This window comes from Fusarium tjaetaba (assembly GCF_013396195.1).
Source record: "Fusarium tjaetaba strain NRRL 66243 chromosome Unknown NRRL66243_c0000157, whole genome shotgun sequence".
NCBI classification, from domain to species: domain Eukaryota; kingdom Fungi; phylum Ascomycota; class Sordariomycetes; order Hypocreales; family Nectriaceae; genus Fusarium; species Fusarium tjaetaba.
Window position 1 is genome coordinate 191452 of NW_023501353.1, and position 19416 is coordinate 210867.

At 49.1% G+C, this 19416-nt stretch overlaps 4 protein-coding genes across 4 annotated transcripts; 1 reads left to right on the forward strand and 3 right to left on the reverse strand.

The window, feature by feature from the left end:
- Window positions 1-3321: 3321 nt before the first annotated feature.
- Window positions 3322-4941, reverse strand: FTJAE_7793 (aquaporin; the record flags this gene model as incomplete). Its single annotated transcript, XM_037354544.1, has 1 exon — window positions 3322-4941. One exon carries the CDS (start codon window positions 4939-4941, stop codon window positions 3322-3324), a length of 1620 nt encoding a protein of 539 aa, XP_037205174.1.
- Window positions 4942-7705: 2764 nt separating this feature from the next.
- FTJAE_7794 (anaphase-promoting complex subunit 10) lies at window positions 7706-9054 on the forward strand (the record flags this gene model as incomplete). Its single annotated transcript, XM_037354545.1, has 2 exons — window positions 7706-8472; window positions 8526-9054. The coding sequence occupies 2 exons, from the start codon at window positions 7706-7708 to the stop codon at window positions 9052-9054; spliced, it is 1296 nt and encodes a 431-aa protein (XP_037205175.1).
- Window positions 9055-9665: 611 nt separating this feature from the next.
- On the reverse strand, window positions 9666-12953 carry FTJAE_7795 (uncharacterized protein; the record flags this gene model as incomplete). Its single annotated transcript, XM_037354546.1, has 1 exon — window positions 9666-12953. The coding sequence occupies one exon, from the start codon at window positions 12951-12953 to the stop codon at window positions 9666-9668; it is 3288 nt and encodes a 1095-aa protein (XP_037205176.1).
- A 691-nt stretch (window positions 12954-13644) lies between these two features.
- Window positions 13645-15142, reverse strand: FTJAE_7796 (ATPase domain protein; the record flags this gene model as incomplete). The annotated part of the gene is made up of 2 exons (XM_037354547.1): window positions 13645-14070; window positions 14129-15142. 2 exons carry the CDS (start codon window positions 15140-15142, stop codon window positions 13645-13647), a joined length of 1440 nt encoding a protein of 479 aa, XP_037205177.1.
- Between the last annotated feature and the right edge of the window lie 4274 nt (window positions 15143-19416).

Sequence of the window (19416 nt, forward strand, 5' to 3'; positions counted from 1 at the left end):
TGATACGACCCCCCTTGTCTTGATGAGCAGATGAGGGAAAGGAAAGGTTTCTATTTGTTTAATGGATAATTACATACGGAGTATGGCTTCTCCGTATCGATTTAATGGCTAATCAACAGCCGAGATGGCCTGGACGTGACGAGGTCGCATCTGGTGGGAACACACACGCCCCCAAACAAATTATCATCATCAATAAGAGGCTGAGACTGGAAGACAAGAAAGACAATGCATTACATGCAGACTGCTCCTGAGCCTGTAATTAACTGAGAACCCCTATTTTGAGATACAGGCAACTCTCATCATAGCACATTCTAGTAATCATGAACCTATTATTTCTTGCTGTAGGTAGTAGATCTCGTTATCAAAGTCTGTATTTCGCCAAATTTCCACTCATTTACCCAGCCATGGCTCGGCAGCGCCTATCATCATGTACTGTACTGATTGAGTGTATCAACGGACATGCCCAAGCGAAAAGGGGCGCCCGAGTGGGCGGATGACATCAATTTTAATTTACTTCAACTTTTGAATCCCGGTTCCATTGTTTTAATTGAATGATGATACTGTCTCGTGTGATTTGAAACGAGAGCATCTGCATCTGTCGCGTGCTTGGTTATTAGTTGCCATAAATAAAACGCCATTTCATTAATTAATCGATTCAATTCAAAAAGGCACGCGCCATCTCGACGAGACTAGGATCGAGTGAAATTTAATGCTGGTTCCACTTCCTCTTCCTCTTTTTGTTCCTTGCTCTTTCATGCCCGATCTTGATGATTGCACTGACCAAGACTCTCCGCTTTTTGGCTGGGATGAAGTGATTCTCGTGAAGTCATCACGGCTATGACTTGGACTAGGGTGATGAACTGAGACATGTCATGGGGTACTTGCACCCGACATTTGTACTGTCTAAGAAAGAGTAAAGATCTCCCGTGACTTGTAGATATGTACGTGATGGCCATGGTCTTCTGTTTCATGTCGTCAGGACATGAACTTTGCACAAGACTGAGTGAGTGAGTGTTTGGTTTAGGGTAGATGTGATGACCATGCTGTATAATGACCAGGCATTCATGATGCTCTCTCATCTCATCCCCCACTATCTATCCATACACGGCTCGAACCGAGACTCGGTCATCCCGATGTGATGCATCAAAAGACTTGATCCATGTTCATATGTTGTTTCAGCAAGTAACTTTGCGTTCACTGGAGAGAACTGTTTCTTACTCTACTGTGCTTCTTTCCGCCATCAGACGCTTACCAAAGTGCATTCTGCAAAGGTGAATATCAAAGCAACAAAATAGAAACCACCTCATCAGTCTCAACACCAATGCTCACCAACTTACTTTACAGCGTAATAAATAACACAGTCTGTTTGAGGATTCTGCAAAAATGTCAAAATAACAAGTTCACATGCCCCGTACTGGAATCGAACCAGTGATCTTATCATTACTAGTGATACGCTTTACCACTGAGCCAACGGGGCTTTCTTGCGAGCTTCTTAGAGGACGAGCTTCAAGTTGGGAACATGAAGATGAAACTAGTGGGATCTGGTATCATAGGATGGGCCAGATCCTAGTCATGATAGGTGATGAATGGTGACCATTGGATATAAGTCAAGGTGGAAGTGAGGCTAAAGTTTGAAGCCAACATGCGGAACGGATAGCTCTACCGTGTTCTCCAAACTCAATAGATAATTAAATTTATCGTCTCTACTGAGTTCACGTTGATTTACAACGTCGACATGGAAGTATGCTTCCGCCCTATTAACGGGACTAATGCAACGACTATTCTAAACTGGCTCATACGATTCATCTACACATGGAGTTTAATTCAAGTAATATTATTCGTCAGCCAGAAGATGTTAAGCTATCTTAATGGACATGAGATGCCGACTCTGTAGGTTCTTAACATTGTTCATCACGTTACAAACGAGCGCAATCAGCCAATGAATCACTCTCCGTTCCAATATGAACAAACAGACGAAGTAAGGTGGTTAGCTATGCCCTCTCAAGTTCCTCTATTCACTCCGTTTGAAGCTGAATGTTCAGTGCCGTATGCAAACTGATTGCCACTGTCACTGCAATGTTGTTACATACAAACGCCGTAGCAACTATTCCTTCACTTCTGTTTACCATGTTACGCTCCTAATCTCGACTGTTCTTCCAGCAAAACAAGCACTACTCTCGAAACATTTAGAACTATACACTGGCCTAGATTTTGACCAGAAAGAAACATTGCTAAGCTCTATCCGATCAACAGAGAGAAGTGAGTTCTCTAGACCTATGCCTCCATAGTGAATAAGTTGCCTAACCAGATACAGTACAGGAGAACATACGCTAGAAACATTTTGCACAATACTTCTATAAGAGAGATCCTTGGACCCCCCTGTCCAGAACCATCGCCAGCAAGAACAATGAACAGCCCTGCTATCGGGACCCTTGAAACCCCTCAAGCTGGTCGATCTCTTCCTGCCGGCTTTTCTCGAGATGCTGGAGCAGGCTTCATGCTTGGTGGTCTTGGGGGTGTCATTGGCTTTGCTATCTCGTACTGCATCGTCTGCTTCATCATGAGTGTCGTCCGAGCTCGACGACAGCGCGACAGACGCCAGACAGCTATAGAATAAGGATGCAGCGTCAAACATCAATTCTTTGCAGTCTGATATATATCCAAAAACAAGGCTGGGGTAATCCTGACAGGGTGGTATGAGATGAATATGGTTGGACGTAACATCGCATTGGTAGACGAAGCTAGGCCCACGACCACAGAAGAAGCACAAGATCCGGGAACTCGAAGGCCAGACCCAAGTGTCTTCAGAAAAACAGTTTTTGGCAGGACCTGGTATGTCAAGTCATCATCTCACCAACTATTATCGTAGAGATTGCTGAATATACAGCTATATCAGACCGAAAACATCATATGTTATGTTATAACCAAGGTGACCCCCAGACTCAAGCGCTATTCAAGAACTTGTGCGTAATGTGATTTCCGTCAGAGACCTTGTGTCAATTCTTTCTACCTAATAGCTCTATATAACACTCCTTCATCTGGAGAAACCAGCCTCTAAGCAACAAATGTGTCGGGCCTTACTAAGTTAACGAAACGCCAAACCGAACTCCGACCATTTAAGGCCTAATATCAGAAGAGAAAAGTACCAAATTCCGATTTTCTATCCACCTCTAACGCGTTCGCATTTCGTGTACATTTGTCATGTATTTGGTCTCATGAAGCATCATTGGATTTGTTCATCAGCTTTCATCATGTATCGTTGATGGACCACATCCATCTCGTTTTCACTCATAGCAGTCATGTTTTCATGAACTAGTCATTCTAGCTGCGGATCGAAGGGGTCTTGCCGCCGCCAAATGCAATCGAAGGAGCAGCGTTGGACTGGATTTCAGCTCGCTTCTCAGGGTTTTTGGTAGGATCGTTGAGGTCATCACCATCGGCGCCAGGGTTGGCCATCTCGTACTCAAGAGTCTTGATGAACCAGTAGAAGCAGACAGCAATGAGAGAGCCAATGCCGGGACCAACCCAGTAGATCCAGTGCTCAGAGTCGAAGGTACCGGTGATGACACAAGGACCAAAACTTCGGGCAGGGTTGAGCGAACCACCAGTGAACTGGACACCGACCATCTCTGCAATGAAAAGAGCCAGGCCGATACCGACTGGGGCAATGAATGTGGCTCGGTGCTTCTCTTTGGCAAGCATGAAGATGGTGAAGACCAACTCAGCAGTAAGAAGAGCCTCAATGAACACACCCTGAACCAGAGACGCGCCACCTCCCAGAGTAGTTCGGACGTTGAATGTCTCAGGAAACAAGTATCGTACCATAACGGAGGCAAGCATTGAACCAAGAATCTGAGAGAGGAACAGGCAGATAGCTCTTGTCATGCTAATAGCCTTGACCATCAACATGGCGATAGTGACAGCAGGGTTAAAGAGACCACCGCTAATACGGAAGAAGACCCAGACATTAACCATGAGCGAGAAACCGAAGATAATGGAGATGTAAAGGAGCTTGGAAACGTTGAGACTACCAGTAGACTCTCCTGTGGTAGTCTTGCTGTCGGTTTGGGCCTGAATGTTGGCAACTTCTGTGCCGGCAAAAGCGAAGAAGAGGAACATGGTAGTACCGATAAGCTCACCAAGACTGGCGACAAAGTGGTTCTTGAAATTTGAGTTCATCCATTGAGTCAAAGGGAGACGCATGATCTCTGATTTCTCCTTGGGACTGAGGTCACTCCACTCAAGCTTGCCTGTAGAGATATTGAAGCCGTTGAGGGTAGAAGCACGTCGGTGATGGAAAGGTCGATGAGGATATCCCATCTCCTCGTCCATCATTCTGCGTCCGCCAGTGGGAGGCATGCGAGGGTCGTCACTGCTATAGAACTCTTCGTCCGAGTCATGAGGGTGCGCTCGACGGCGGTTCATGAATGTGGGAGGTGGGTAAGGACCTCTTCGAGTAGTGTAACGATCATTGCGACATTCATTTCGCCAGTACCGCTCATAGTCACTCACTGTGGGGTAGTCGGCAGCCTGGTCAAAGTCGAAGTCTTCACCACGATAGCGTCGTCGAGACGATTTCAAGGAACCTCCAGAATACTGAAGGGGTTCTCCGCCATCCTGAGAGAAGCGGGCCGTCTTGGGAGTGACAAAGTTACCTGTACGAGAACCAGGACGGACTCGACTGGGATCTTGACTGACGACAGGCTGGAGAGGGACTACTGTGTCGGCCTCGGAGTTTCTGTTGCTGGCTGACGGGTTGTCTCCATGGGTGATGACTGGAGTAAGAGCTGGGTTGGACGGCAGGCTATCAGCTTCGGGAGAGTTGTCTCGCATGAAAGGAACTCTTTCATTAGAGGAGCCATTAGCTTCAGGCGGAGTGAAGGCGGATGCGTTTATAGCAGGTGTACTGCGAGCAGATCGACTTTGTATGGATGAAGACATGTCGGATGGAGAAGAAGAAGTGAGGGTCGTTTCAATAGTAGGCAAAGGATCAAGAGACATCGAATGAGATCAGTCGAAAACCCAGGATGAGCTCTCGTATTTGACTTTGAGAGATAAGCGGTTGGTATATAAGCAGTTAAGATGATTGAGATTATTATAGATTGGTAGCTGATAGAAACAGTCGACGATGGTCGATATTTATGATAAGAAGAGGGTCACCTCGTGAGGCTGAAGTCAGGGTCCTCAAGGGTTCACCAAGTGACCCGTCACCCCGACTCGGCCCTGATTCTTGAGGCTATCCTTGCTAATGACATCTTGAGGAAGGATTTGATGGTGGGTATGTAAGTTGAGCTATAAAGAAAGCCGAGGCGTCAGCGTGCATCAGAACGAATAGAAGCGGCGCAAGTTGAGATGGACAGCATGGAAGCCCTGAGTTAGATGAGAAGAAGCAAAGAGGAAGACCCAAAAGCTTGGATCTTGTGAGAGTCAGTGAAGGGACGAGTTTCATGGGAGGACCCTGAAGAGGAGCGAGCCGACGTGGCGCGAGGGAGGCCGGTAGTTAAGTGAAAACGAGAATGACGTAGCGCGAACGGCTGAAGATCTCAGCGATGGTGACAGCTGGGACCGTTAATCTGGATCGTTGCCAATGAGACGGGAGAGATGAGGCGTTACATTGGGCGATGAACCAGGATGATGGCTGTAGATGAGGCTGGCGATGCGGGCCCACTCAACTCAAGTTGAAGTACTACACGTAGACCGTGCATACTGAAGGCGTTTCTGACCAACGACGAGAAGAATTTTCAACTCCACGTAGAGCCATGAGCTTACTTGTATGTTTCATGTTGAAAGGGTTGCGCTAAGGAGCCAAACCAGACGATGTCCTGCATGCCTCACTCTTAGTTGGCACGGTGAGACTCGAAGCGATATCGGTATTCCCGTACAACCTCAGATTCAGAGTGTGAGGACGGACCCGGGGGCCTCGCCTTAGCTCCAGGTACGACACTGGCCGTTGAACGGTTATAACGGGTATGGTCAAGGCGTTGCAGTGGAGAGACTGGACGGGCAACCCGTGAGAATCAATTGATTAAGGAATTGTTGTATTGTTTCAATGTAACAAGATCGAAGATCCAAGATCACAGGGAATGGCAAATGGTGTTGCGCATTCGTCATCAGGATTAACCTCCTTGCTTGATGTAAGTCAGCGGCGTAGCATGGTTTTCAGCGATCAATACAACTCCGAAGACCGAAAAAGATGGAGGGTAGGTACTATATTCGTAGGCCCACAAGGGTCAAGGTCAAAAGTTCCTTGTATTTGAGTCGAGAACTGTCAGTGTCAGTGACATTCTGTCGGTGTATGACATGACATGCGTCAGATCTCGGGCCAAGATTTTCTGGAAGCTTTTTTTAAGCATGAGGCCGGGGTTACAGTGGGAGAGGCTGGCTACTGGTTGGGTTGCAGTGGGAGTGATAGCTTTGGCGGGGTAGAGGAGGAGGACCCTGTAAGTTGCAACCAGGAAGTTCGGTCGGCAAGAGGCGACTTCGGTTATGATTAGGCTTTAGAGTGTGAAGTAGCTCAGTTGAACAACTGATGGAATGTATAGAGAGTGCATTGGTTCTGTAAAGTTATTGCATTGCATTGAATCATAGCATTGATTCTGCTTATGGCGGAACTGAATTGAAGAGATTGGAGGTGATGATGTTTGAAACAATCAAGGCCGACGCAAGATGGACAGGGATCAACTTCAGCTGAGTTGAGCTAGAGGCCAGACACCTAAAATAGATTCGATAGAGGACACGTGACAGCGCGTCCAATTGTCCACTCACATCCCATTTTCCAACGACAGCCACTACCGCGACCGCGCCTAATAATTGACTTTAGATGAGCTTGGATCAATCTATATCAGTGAGTGTTAGCAGTGTTGGCCAGTTCCAAATATCAAGTGGTAACTGCCAATCAAGATGGACATCACTCGTGGTTCAAGAAGAGCACGGCATATAGCTGCCACTCATGCGAACCCAAACACAAACGCCAGGGCACAGGCAAACAGGGCCTCGAGCCCGAGACCTGTACCGTCCGATATAACCTCATCTCCAGTGCCTCAAGTTCCAGCTGCCACTCCAAGCGGCCCTTCTACTAGATTGCATCCGAGTCAAGGCGCTTCTCCTCTTGCTGCTGGTCCAATGGTTACGCCTGACGGTCCTCCAATTCATCGAACACCAGATCAACCTCCTGACCAGAGACGACGTCGAGCGCCGCCTCCTAATCCGTTTCGTCTGTATAGAAGTAAGTGAAATTTCTCTTCAATTAAACGTGCATAGTTAGCGCCTCTTTCTGGCAGTGCCATGATCTCATATCGGTTGCCTTCTTAAAGTGTTTGCAGCTGTAGTTGGCTGCCATTGGTCATCTGCCACTTCTCGACGGCTGCCACCAGTGATTCATTGCCCTCATACTTGCTCGATGGGGCCTCTCTTTTCTATTGTTCGATGCCTCAATAGGAACTAGACTGATGTAGTCATCTCTCTCCTGCTCTTATAACTTCTCTTCTTCTTCCTCATCAAATCTACACTTGATACTCCTTCAAGCATCTTCATCTCTCCCATTATCCCAATTGCACATTCTTCTAACAACTATATCGCCAACCTTCTTTACCCATCATCATATTTCCTCTCTTCTGATACCTTCATCTGCTGTTCTCAGCTTAATCACTCCTTCATTACTGAACTTGCCCCCTCTTTATCCGAACAAACCATCTCATCCCTGAACATGCCTTCGCGCCGCGAGATCTACATCCCTCCTCCTCCAGCCTCAACTCATCGAATCAACCGTGATCATCGCATCAAGCGAGTTCCACTACAAGATCTCGCCTTCAAGAAGTCTACTGGCGCTCTTCTCCAGCAGCGCAAGCGAGTCTTCCGAACCGTTCCTTCTCCAGACAAAGAGAACGTGGAGGCCTGCTACCGAGCCGTTGATCATCTCAGTGTCACCTTTGAGGAGTGGTATCAAGAGCGCATGCGAATTCTCCGTGAATCACGGCAATTCCGAAGAAATATTAACAATATTCTCCTAGCTGCCCAGCAGCCTACAGACCGATCTCGTCTCAGCATGCCTCCCCGCGATTCCGACGCCTCCAGCTCCGACGCTGAGCCTGACGAGAGTATTCTCTTCAATCGTGCTCGCCCAACAGCTGCTCCCGCTGGCCCTTCTTCTGATGCCACAATGGCTTACAACGACGACCAAGCTGCTGAGGATGATGCCGATCAGCGCACTCTTTCTCATTCCCCTGAAGAATATGAGGATGAGAACTCAATCGGCGAGGAAGAAGAAGAAGACGATGATGATGATGTCGACGAAGACGAGGATGACGAAGAAGCTGCTGAGCACGACCAGGCTCATGAAGCTGCGACCCTTTTCGACCCCGCTACTGCCGGCCTAAAGGAGATTTCCAACCTTGCCCGTTTCACTGTTAGCAGCCACAAGCCTGGCAATGGTGTTGAGGAGCTCAAGAGCGATGACCTCAAGCTCTTCTGGCAGTGAGTTCATCCGCCAACTCTCATACACTTTTCACCCGACTAACACTTCTCAGATCCGATGGCCCTCAGCCCCACAAGCTCACCATGTATTTCACCAAGCGTGTTGGTATTCGCGACATTCGTTTCTACGTTGACTACAACGAGGACGAGTCCTACACCCCTACCAAGGTCGTATTCAAGGCCGGCACCAGCGAGAACAATCTCATCGAGTTTGCTACCATGGCTCTCGAGAACCCCTCCGGCTGGCAGCAGGTTCCCATCGCCGGCGCCGGCGGTGGCCCTGACGGCAACACCCTCGTCGCTTGGGTCGTTCAGATGCAGATCCTTGAGAACCACCAGAACGGCAAGGATACGCATCTTCGCGGTATCAGAATCTATTCTTTCGACAACGACTCCGCCCTTGGTCCAGGTCGTGATGGTAACCCTGTCGAAAATGTCCTCGACCTCATGGACACAGCCACTAGCCATATCAACCCCAGTTCTACTCGTTCGCGCCTCAGCAACTTTGGAGCTTCCAACTTTGAGTCTGGTGAGGGAGGTCTCGCCATCCCTGAATTCATGCGAGAGCCTGAGATCCGCTAAAGAATCTATCTTAACCACCACGAACGGTACTATACTTATCTTGCGATTTGTCATGTCGTGAACTCGGTAATTACACAGCGGGTATTCTTTTCCTTTTTCTTTTTTGGGACTCGGTATTCATGACGGACTCGGAGTGCTTGGGTCACTTGCACAAGAAAAAGCATTTCGGTGGAGTTTGGAGTCAAAGACACTTGTTTGTTATCATGATCTGCGCCCAACGATGGCGGCACTGGTGTGATGGATTTGCTGGCATTACGAATTGCGCCTGAGCAACTGGCTAAAGTAGACGGATGAGAGATGATAGATACCAGAATTTGCATTGATTCGGATTCTTCGAACCCTCCCTTCTCACACAGTGAGTGACCTGCATTATTAAGATAATGGTGATAAATTGCGACTAGTAGTCCCTCTATAATTCATGCTATCCACGATATTGTCCATGTTTCTCCCCTTCGCATCCTCCATCCATTAGCCACTGAAATATTACTGCAACACCCCGCTGTTTCTGGTGTCGAGGCCATCTTGGTGGTAACTTGTACTAATACGCCGAACCCCTTCCAAAACTCTATCAATCATCTGCCACGTCGTGGCCCTCATGTTCCTTTTCTCTCTTACATAACGCGCGCTGGCAAATCTTCCATATCGTCCATAACGCTGTCTGAATCTTCGGCGGCAGCTGATACCTCGGGCACGCCAGCGGATCGGAACCTGCTAGGCGTCTTTCGCTTGCGCGTCTGAGCCTCGTCAACCTCAGAGTTGTCCTCTGCGGGAGCCCCGGCCTGAACCTCTCCGTCATCCTCAATTGGGTCCTGAGAAGGGGCCGCACGTCTAGCAGATCGACGGCTAGGTGTGGCTCTGACCGGAGTTGATCTAGCAGCTGACTTGCGAGGGGGCTTAGGTGCCTTAGGTGCCTTCGCCTTGCCCATACCTGTTCTCTTTGCAACGCGGGTTGCCTTGGGAGGAGCTGGCTCATCAAACACAGGTGTGCTGGCGGGCTTAGCGACAGGCACAGGTTCTTCTTTCATTGGTGCATCAACGGGCTCTTCGGGCTCTTCAGGCTCTTCAGGCTGTTCGGGCTGTTCGGGCTCTGCATGCTCTGCAGAAAGAGCTGGGTCAACCATTTCAGTATCTCCCATGGGAGCCAGGTCTGCAACCGCAGCAACAGGATCCATTGATGCCATCGGGGCTGGATCGAAGTCCTCCATTGGTGCGATAGGTAAATCAGGATTGATGTTCTCATCAGGAACGCCATATTCACCCTGCGGTTGTTCGGTTTCCTCCTCATCGGCCTCGTTAACAAATTCGGCGCTCATATGGTTCTGACCATTGGCAGAAGCGTTGTTGTGAGAAGCGTGGGTGGTTGGGATACTGTTCACGAACTCCATCTCTTCCGCATCGTCGAAAAGAGAATCCTCGACATTGGGAAGCTCGCCAGTCTGAGCGTACAAATTAAGAAGGTATTGTGCAGAGTCTCGTACAGTCTTCTGTTCTGACTCGGGCACACTCTGCTTCAGGCGTCGCCAAAGAAGCATCTGCGTTGGTCGATGCCAGCTGTTGCGAAACTGCTTGTCAACCAGTCTCTGCCACGGAATCTTGGCTTCAATAGATGCGGATGAGCCTGAGATAGCCATGATCATGCGATAACGTTCTTCCTCAGGCATCGCGGCAATTTGACGACGGGCCTTCTCAAGACGGAAAGAAATAGATGCATCGGGCGCATGTGACACCAACCTATCCTTGCCATGAGTCTTGATGTTCATGGCTCTCCATTTGGTGATACACTGAAGTCGACTGCGAGTTCTCCCCATACGCTCACTGATGTTTTGCCAATCGATAAGTTCCTCATATGGCTTCTTAAGCAGTTCGCGGGTAGGCTGGATGATTCGTAACTCGTCAATGGCAGCCATAGCTTCCATCACAAACTGGGTTAGGTTACCCTCTTCCTCCTCATCCCAGGTATCTTTCCGCTGGGAGTCTCCACAGATGATGTAGTTTCGATAACGATCCCGGAGATCTTCTGGGTGACGGTTGATGATACCCGCAATCTTGGACCACTTTGTTCCGTTGGCTTCGATAAGATCACGGAGCTCGGCATCTTGCTCACTGGTCCAGGTACCACGAGCAACGAAGTTATGGAACTTCTTTCGGGTGATATTGATGATTTTCTGTCTGTGTCGGTCTGGGCATGTTGCAAAGATGCGTGCCCAAAGGGCGGCATGCTCATCACCAGCGGTTGTGCCTCCAGGAGCATGGATCATAGCATTCAGTTCATGCTGCTCCATGTTGCGCTCGACACGGTAACTCTCAACTGCTTGTGCAATACGACCAAGTTCCTCATCGGTGAATCGTCCCTGGGTGAAGCCAGCCATCCGATTGCGTCGTCCGGTTGCTGGATTACCATATAGGTCATCGTCGTCTCTGACTTCCATGTCTTGAGCACGGTTGGCTTCAGACTTTCTACGATTTGAAGCCTTCTTGGTGCGCTTTCGTGGCATCGGTGTCATGGCAGAAGGTGATGGGAGGTCACCCTCGGGAACCTCGGGGGAAGGCGATTTCTCAAAGAAAGTAGGCTTTGCCTTCTTAGCCTTACCCGATCGTGTTCGCTTGGCGCCGGCACTTGGTGGGTTTGAGGCCTGAACTGGGCTTCCGGGAATATCGTACACATCATTGCTTGTATGAGGACGCTGTGCAGAGGTTGGAACCTCCATCTCCTCAGGGTGCACAGATGAGTCTTTTGTGTTGGGTTGATTTTGGCCGTTGATATGCGCATTCCACACGTCCCTGGCTACTTGTTCGAGCTCCTGGTGTTCTGTGTTCTCCTGCCCATTGATTGCAGAAAAGCCAGACACCTCATTCTGCTGATCCTGGGTCTGGGTCTGCTTCACTGATGCATCAATGTCCATCTCGTCATGAGCGGCACTGCCTTCTCTTGATTGAGCATCACGCACCTCGAGGCGTGCAGCACTGGGAGATTGGGGTGCATCCTCTGCGACATCATCGTAAATGGCAGCCGGGCGAGCTGCGTCCCTGGTGCGAAGGAAAGAGGCAGCTTGGGATTCCTTAGTGTCTGCTTCCTCGATTTGGTCATCTTGCGTTCCTGGTTCCACCAACTGTGATTCGATTTCGGCTGCCTCGTCACGGGATCTCCGCTTCTTGCGTTGCTTGCCGTCAGTGGAATCCGAGGGGCTGCGCTTGCGCTTCGTTTGAGTAGCAGGAGCCGCCGCCTCATCATCAAGGTCAGCAGCCAAGTTGTCCAGAGGTTGAGATGGGAATATGGCTGATGTGTTGTTTTCTACCAGGCTATCGGGGATTTCGACCGGTGCCATTGACTTTTTCTTGGACTTTTTGGACTTGCGCGATGATCCTTCGGCAGCTGGCAGTTGTGGAGATTCACTCTCATTTATGCCTTTCTGTTTGCGCCCCTTCTTGTCGCGCTTGTGCTTTCGGGATTGAGAGGACGGTATGTCTTCCGACATGGGCGCCTCAGGCGCCTGGTCTTCCTGGGACGCGTTGTCGAGTTGCGACGTGTAGGGGGCTTGTGTTGCGTTGCTGTCGAACATTTCGAGCGTGCCAAAGTCTTGGTCTGCAACGTCTTCTTCTGGACCAGCCTGAGCATCGCCATCGTAGTTATCAAAACCGCTCATCTCGTCAATTGGCCGGCTTTCGGTGCCAACTTCGTCTTGGGTCAGCTCGAGTGACTGCATTAGCTCTTCTGGAAGCTCTTCTTGGGTTTCGTTCTTGAGCTGCTGCTCGTTCTTGCGGCCTTCGTTACCGTCGCGGTCTTCGTCGTTTTGCTTATCTGGCCTGTTGGATTGGGAGCCGGGCATAAGAGACCATAGCACCGTCGACGCGAGGCGGAAGTCAGGCCACTTGCTACTACCGTTGCCGTTGCCTGACATCGGTGAACTGCTTCGCGACGATAGCTTCTTTCTCGTCGACAGAACGCGAGCTGAAGATGTAGGGTAAGGGGAAATTGGAAGAAGGTGTGGGGCGTCACGAAAAAAACTGACGGCGTGGTTAACCTAGAGATGGTTGCTCCCTCAGGTTCGCGTTGTCGTGACATTGATCACGTGAGCCCCACACGTGCCCCTTTCATCTGGTCTCTGATCTCTGCCCATGGCTCAGAGTCAAGAGAGATCAGTTTGGAGAGGTAAGAAAACTCAAGACCTTGACCCCAAGCAACAATATAACATAAGCTTAGGGGTTTTTTACCTCAGTTGATCTTAGTATCCTCTTCTAAAGCCTTTAAGCTTACTTGCTCCCGAGGATCGGTCATAATGTTACGCTACTCTCAAAGTACTGACAATCAAATATATACTGTTGTTGTTTATTACACTAATCTAAAGAAATAGTACAGGTTTGTACAGAGTTATTTCGACACGTGCCAAGGAAATCTATGTAAGTCAGTCAGTTATTGTACAGGTCGCTTCATGAGACCCAAAAACATTCATCACCTGCGTCTGTCCTTCAACATTATTTCGGTCATACCTCATTCAGGCGTATATGACCAGAGAAATCCAAAAACGGCAATAGGGCGACACGATTCCCATTGGCATTCATGGGAGCAATCCAAAAATGCACGTAATTGCCTCAGTCATCTTCCTTCTCAGCCTCCTTCAGCTTCACTGTAATGCCCTTGCGGTTATGCTCGATCTCATACTGTCCACCAAGAACCAAGTCTTTGGCAACAAGCTCACGAGTACGTCCCAAGCTTTCGATATCAGCAATTCTTTGTATCGTGCCTTCTAGGTGCTTCTCAAAGTTAGGCTCAGCACAAATTTCTCTGAAGGCCCGATGCATCGGAACGCTGCTTGCTCGAACGTCAGCCTCGCTAGTGATGCTGAAGAGGTTCAATCGATCGAGATCTCGGATAAAATCACACCGGGTCATGATTTGCTGAGCGATGTGGAAAGGGTATGTCGGAAGCACATGTCCAACAACAGGGTCGTAAGTTTCATGCTCTTCCATGTCCTGTTCCCTATCGACCAATGCCTTGGCCAAACACATAGCGGCAGCCTATGATTTAGTCAGTAATTGTCTCTGCAAATGCAACGTAGTATTTCTTCAAACTTACAGCCCACTTCTGTTGATCCATGACATCGTCATCCATCTCTGGACCGAGAATCCAACACTGGTTGAGGAACCACTTCTTTTCAATTTCCTTGATCCTTTCGCAAGTTCCCATCATATCTCTGCTTTTTGCTACTCGGTTGAGAAAGCTCAGCCGCCCTCCGACCCTTTCATAAACTTCTTCGAGAACTTCGGGGTCGATGCTTTCCTTCCAGTACTTCTGACGATATCGCTGGAGAGCCGAAATAGCTTGTTGTTTAGGTAGATCAGTGACAGGGAGAACCTCCATTCTGGTAGCAAGCTGTTTGAGGCGCTCATACACCCAGTAGTCATCGGAGTTGAAAACCATAGTGACAATGTTGGCTGCAGCCCACTGTTCAGCTCTTTGCTGCAGTAGTTCAATGACATCTCGACCATCATCATCATGGCGAAGGAGGTGCATTTGGTTGACAATCACCACTAAAGGCTTGCCCCTTTCTCTTCGCTTCTGCATGGCCACTTTCTCCAGTTTGTTGAGGGCACGTTCAATGTCCAGAAGAGCTGTGGTTTCTCGGGGGCCCCTCTCACTGAAGTACCCTCCGATGTAATCCTCGTGAAACTCATAATCGAGGGCCTTGCCAAGACGAATGCGGAAGATCTCCAGGTCTGCGTGTGCTTCGAACATGGCAACACCATCACCTTCATTCTTTCGCATAGCATCAATAAGCATACTGCTCTTACCAGACCCCTTATCGCCGATCAAAAGGTAATAGTGCCCAACAATGCGCCCCATGACAATGTCATCAACACGCTGCTGCTCTGGGCGGTATATCCAATGTTCGCCAGAACCACCTGGTTGATGAGGGACATCTTTACCAATTGCAGCCAAATCTAGGACCGGATCACCTGGCTCAAAAGCATGGTTCATCTTTTGTAGGACGAGCATCTTGTAAAACTTGTGATAAATGTAGCCCGCAGCAGCAAAGCCCAGACCCAACACCACTATGGACGCAAAGGTCGTGGCCGCGGCCTCACCCATCTTGCCTAAAAGTGAGGGCTCTGAGGAGGAGGACTTGGGCCCTTTCTGAGTCTCTGCCTCTGCATTATACTCGGGAGCTTCTTCTGCTTCAAAAAGTTAGTAGTAGTTCGATTTTATGTCGATTCCTGGGCTTCCAGTAACATATTAATTGCTATGTAGCGATTCCCACTCTTCAGCCTGATCCCCACTTGTAGATCAGAAAGTCAAAGCCAAGTCTCGATAAGATGCTGACTGAAAGTGCCGTTTCTGGAAACAGAAATGCAAATGCCGGAACACCTGGGTTACCCAAGTTTGCTGTGAAGAGTCGCCTCTTGACGGGAATGTGTGACAAAAGACAAGAGTTAAATATCAATCAATACCTTTTCTTCTGCGAGCTTGAGATGAGAATCGAAGCTTGCTGACAACATCGCTATTTGTGCATCTCGGCCCCAGATACCAAATCTGCGGTACAACTGGTCGCGCCAAGTTCAAGGAGCTGACAGGTTGGTTGAGGCGACGCACCAGGCGCCCTGAATGCCTCAAAATCATAATTAAGGATTTGTAGTGCAATAGAGAAAGACGGAAGCAGTTCCACGAGTCAGTTGACGTGCCGATTGAGGCTATCAAGAGTTACACCAGCGCCAGTAGAACAAAGGAGAGAAGAAAAGGAAGGGAGTAGGACAACCAGTGGCTTCGTGGCACCAAAGGAACAGTCCAATTCAAGCTTGCCCTGGTCAAGGATCTAAAAACAAAGTTAGCTCAGGTTCCTGGTTGTGCTGCGTCAGAGCAGATTCGGGGCCACCAGTGACAGTTAGCTGCCCTGAAACTGGCTGCCATTGGCCTTGGCAGAGAGACTTGACCAGATCCTCGGCGACAGCTGCAGAAGCTCCCCCTGCAATTCAACTGAGGGTGCCCGCTATTGCTTGCGCTAGTGCAAAAACCACTGTAATTTTAGCGGGGAATGCAGGAGGCCTCGTCAATTGAGTTGAGACTCAGCAGGACAGGGGGTTTTAGATGCATGTCACTGAATGGATCTTTCCCACTCTGAAATGACCTCATGAAATACGGGGTTCACGACTTCATCTTCCCTTCAGTAACGAATATCCTCAATGAATCGAACCGCTATAAATCAATGGCAGTCAAATGCAATGTCAGGCCACGTGGTTAATCTACAATGCCTTCAAGCAGGTGGTCCAACTCATGGAAGGAAGGTGTGAACAGTGACGCGACCACAAACGATTCTGTCCATAATCGCCATGAACAAACGTATGCATAAACAAAAACAACAAGGCGCACCTCGCGCAAACGGCTCTTTCAAAAGCCAGCCTGAATACCACAGCTACAGTGGATCAGTCCCTGCCTGCAGACCTTTTCCTTTCACACCCTTGCCACCTTTATTCACAGCCAAGATCAATATTCGGCAGCCTTTCACTCTCGAAACATCTTCTTCTTCATTCACAGATACATTCCTTCCACTGTTTTAATCCTCTTCGTCTCTGACCAGTGCATCATGTGCGATCGCCCTGTATAAACTTTCTCCTCCGCACTCTGAGCAACATATTTCGGCAGAATATCACGAAGCGATGCCACCCTATCCTGCTGAACTCGAAACCTGGTGGTTAGGAATAGGCTATGAGGCCCTTAAACAATTGGTCAACGATGATTCAGATGACCTCAACTCTCGACAGTGTGGTTTTGCGCAGCAGATGCAAACGAGGCTTTTGGCATTCGATAACGACCAGACCATTCAAGCCTCCCTTCAAACAGCCTGGCCAGCCATCCGTGCAGCAAGAGGAGTCGACTATGACGCGAATAGTCACAAGAATTCCAAGTACATAGCTTCCAATATCTTTCGGAAGCCCCGTGATGGAGGCATTGACTTCGAACGCGCCATGGATGGCCTTGGCTACCTCGATGCCGTCGAAATTCGTCGCCTCCGCCTCCTTGAAGCCACCCATGCTGTCATGGAGACCATATCACCAACAGAAAGTCAACTACAAATGCTCCAAGAGCTTGATAGGACTTCTACCGCAAACTTTCGGCTTCTACACGCCGGTTTCAGGGCCTTTGTAAGACACATACTACTCCCCAAATGCGCTTCGGTGAACTGACTACCCCCTAGATCCTCATCGAAGAACTGATGAAAGACTCCGAGTGCAGGAAGGAGATCCCTCAAATTATGGGAATATTCAATGCTCTTGTGCCTTCAGATGTGTTTCTCGAAGATGAAGATGATGTTGATCCAACCCCACACTCACCGGGTCTTCGCGACAGTGTTCGGTTTTCTGTCTTTGAGCACCTGATGTCTGATCACCCCTTCTCCCCTCAGCAGCAAGAAATCATTAAAATGAAGCTGTCTGGCTGGTGCGAGGTCCCTGGGTATCCTCAAGCCAGAGACGCTATGGTGAGATACTGTGAAGAGTTCAAGAAGCTGGAAGGTGTGTGCTTAGCGATCATGAACGATCTTGAACGAAAAGCGTTCCGCGTCGGATCGTATCATGTATCATCTCCAACCTCGTCCACGGTGTTTGATACAGACAATTCACGAAGCTCTGGGGTTTCAGCAAATACAACCCAAAGCGCAAGTGCTATTTTCACACTCGCGACTTCAAACGACAACCAGGGCTCTGCGCCGACGACACCCTTAAGCCCTTGGGTTGTATCGACTTCGCATCCTCTACTAAAAGGAATGCCTGGAAGAGAAATGAGCCCAGCTAAAACGGACGGTGCTCTTTTCTCTCAAGATCTCAGCGCACCACCCGTCCTGTCCTATCCTGATAATCTCTCCAAAACAGAGTTTTTTCAGCACCCATTCACCCGAAAGCTTGACATGTCGCCAGTCGAACAAGCAGCTTTGGGTCTTATCCTGCCCCGAGAAATTGACAGTCGAGATTTCTAGTACGATCCCGACAGCGACGATGAGGGTAATGACATGCCACCTGTGCCCCCGTTGCCACACATTCCCGAGAGACTTAAAGCACATCTCACACCCAGCGTTTTGGACAAGATCAAAAAGAGAATGCGCTATCAGTCTGATAGATCCGAAAGGACAGGCCAAAGTGGTGCGTCGTTCCAGACACTGAACCAGCACGTGGGCACTTCCACTACACGCAAGTCAAGTGATAGGAAGCGCTGGCCGTCTCTGAAAGCAAACATCTCGGAGCCAATATCTATCATAGGCCCATTTCCGGGAAGTTTGAGCTTTGAAGCCAACAGCTATGAGGCCCCTAATCCATCTTCGAGCCCACTACAGAGTCCCAAATCACCCCCGAGGCAGATCACTGTGGGAGGAAGCACCTTCCGGCCTTTCCACAGAAGGGGTAGAAGTACTGGACTGAGTTGTCAACTTACGAAACCACGTCTCTCGCCTATGGAGTACTGTCGAATGTACCTGATCGAGAAGCACTTATCCGACTGCGAGGATCGACCATGCGAACTCCCACCCCCCAGCAAACACTGGTTCTGGACCAACTACTACAAGCAATTTCTGGTAATACCACAAATACCAAAAGTAATCCGGCGTGATTTGGAACCTATGTCTTTTGGATTCAATATAGAAGGGACTGCCGCAGATGAATATGCAGTTGATTCTGATGGGGAATCAGTATCAACTGTAAGGCCAGAAACTTACGCCAATGGGCCCATGCGTCTATCCCTTCACTTAGGTGGCGAGCCGATTCTTCTACCCTCATTCATGGATACCTTGCGTTTCAACTTGACTAACGCTCAGGTCAAAAAGTCCTCAGAGTTGGACAAAGAAGCCGGAGATGGTCGTGGAGGCGCTGATCCTGAAGACAATGATATGGTTGTGCCACGTAGAGGTACGTTATCTGTTTTTCTCCCTAAACTCATTTATAATAACTACTGACGAAACCAGTACCAGCTGGGGGTGAGGTCGATGATTGGCGGCCTATGAGCGAGTATGAACCAGACGAGAACGACGAGATAGCAAGCGCGATCTCACCACTTGAAGCTTCTGGGGACAATGATTTGACTGAGGACTCAGACAAGACCACAATGGGCACGGGGACTGCGGCTCAATTTACACCCTTCGACAATGCAGCTGCCCTTAAAAATCAGCAAGCATCAAGTTTGCCCGACCCGGGCACCCTCTTTTCTCGTCAGAGTGTCCGGGCGAATGATCTGATAGGTGGCCCAGATCAAGCTGATAGACAATTCCACAACGACTCTGGTAGTTTCAGGCTTTCGAGGCAGTTATCCCGTATATGTAAGGAGGAAACGTCTGTTTTGGATTTTGCCACCCCAAGGCCTAGAGGCAAGACTGTTGGCTGTAC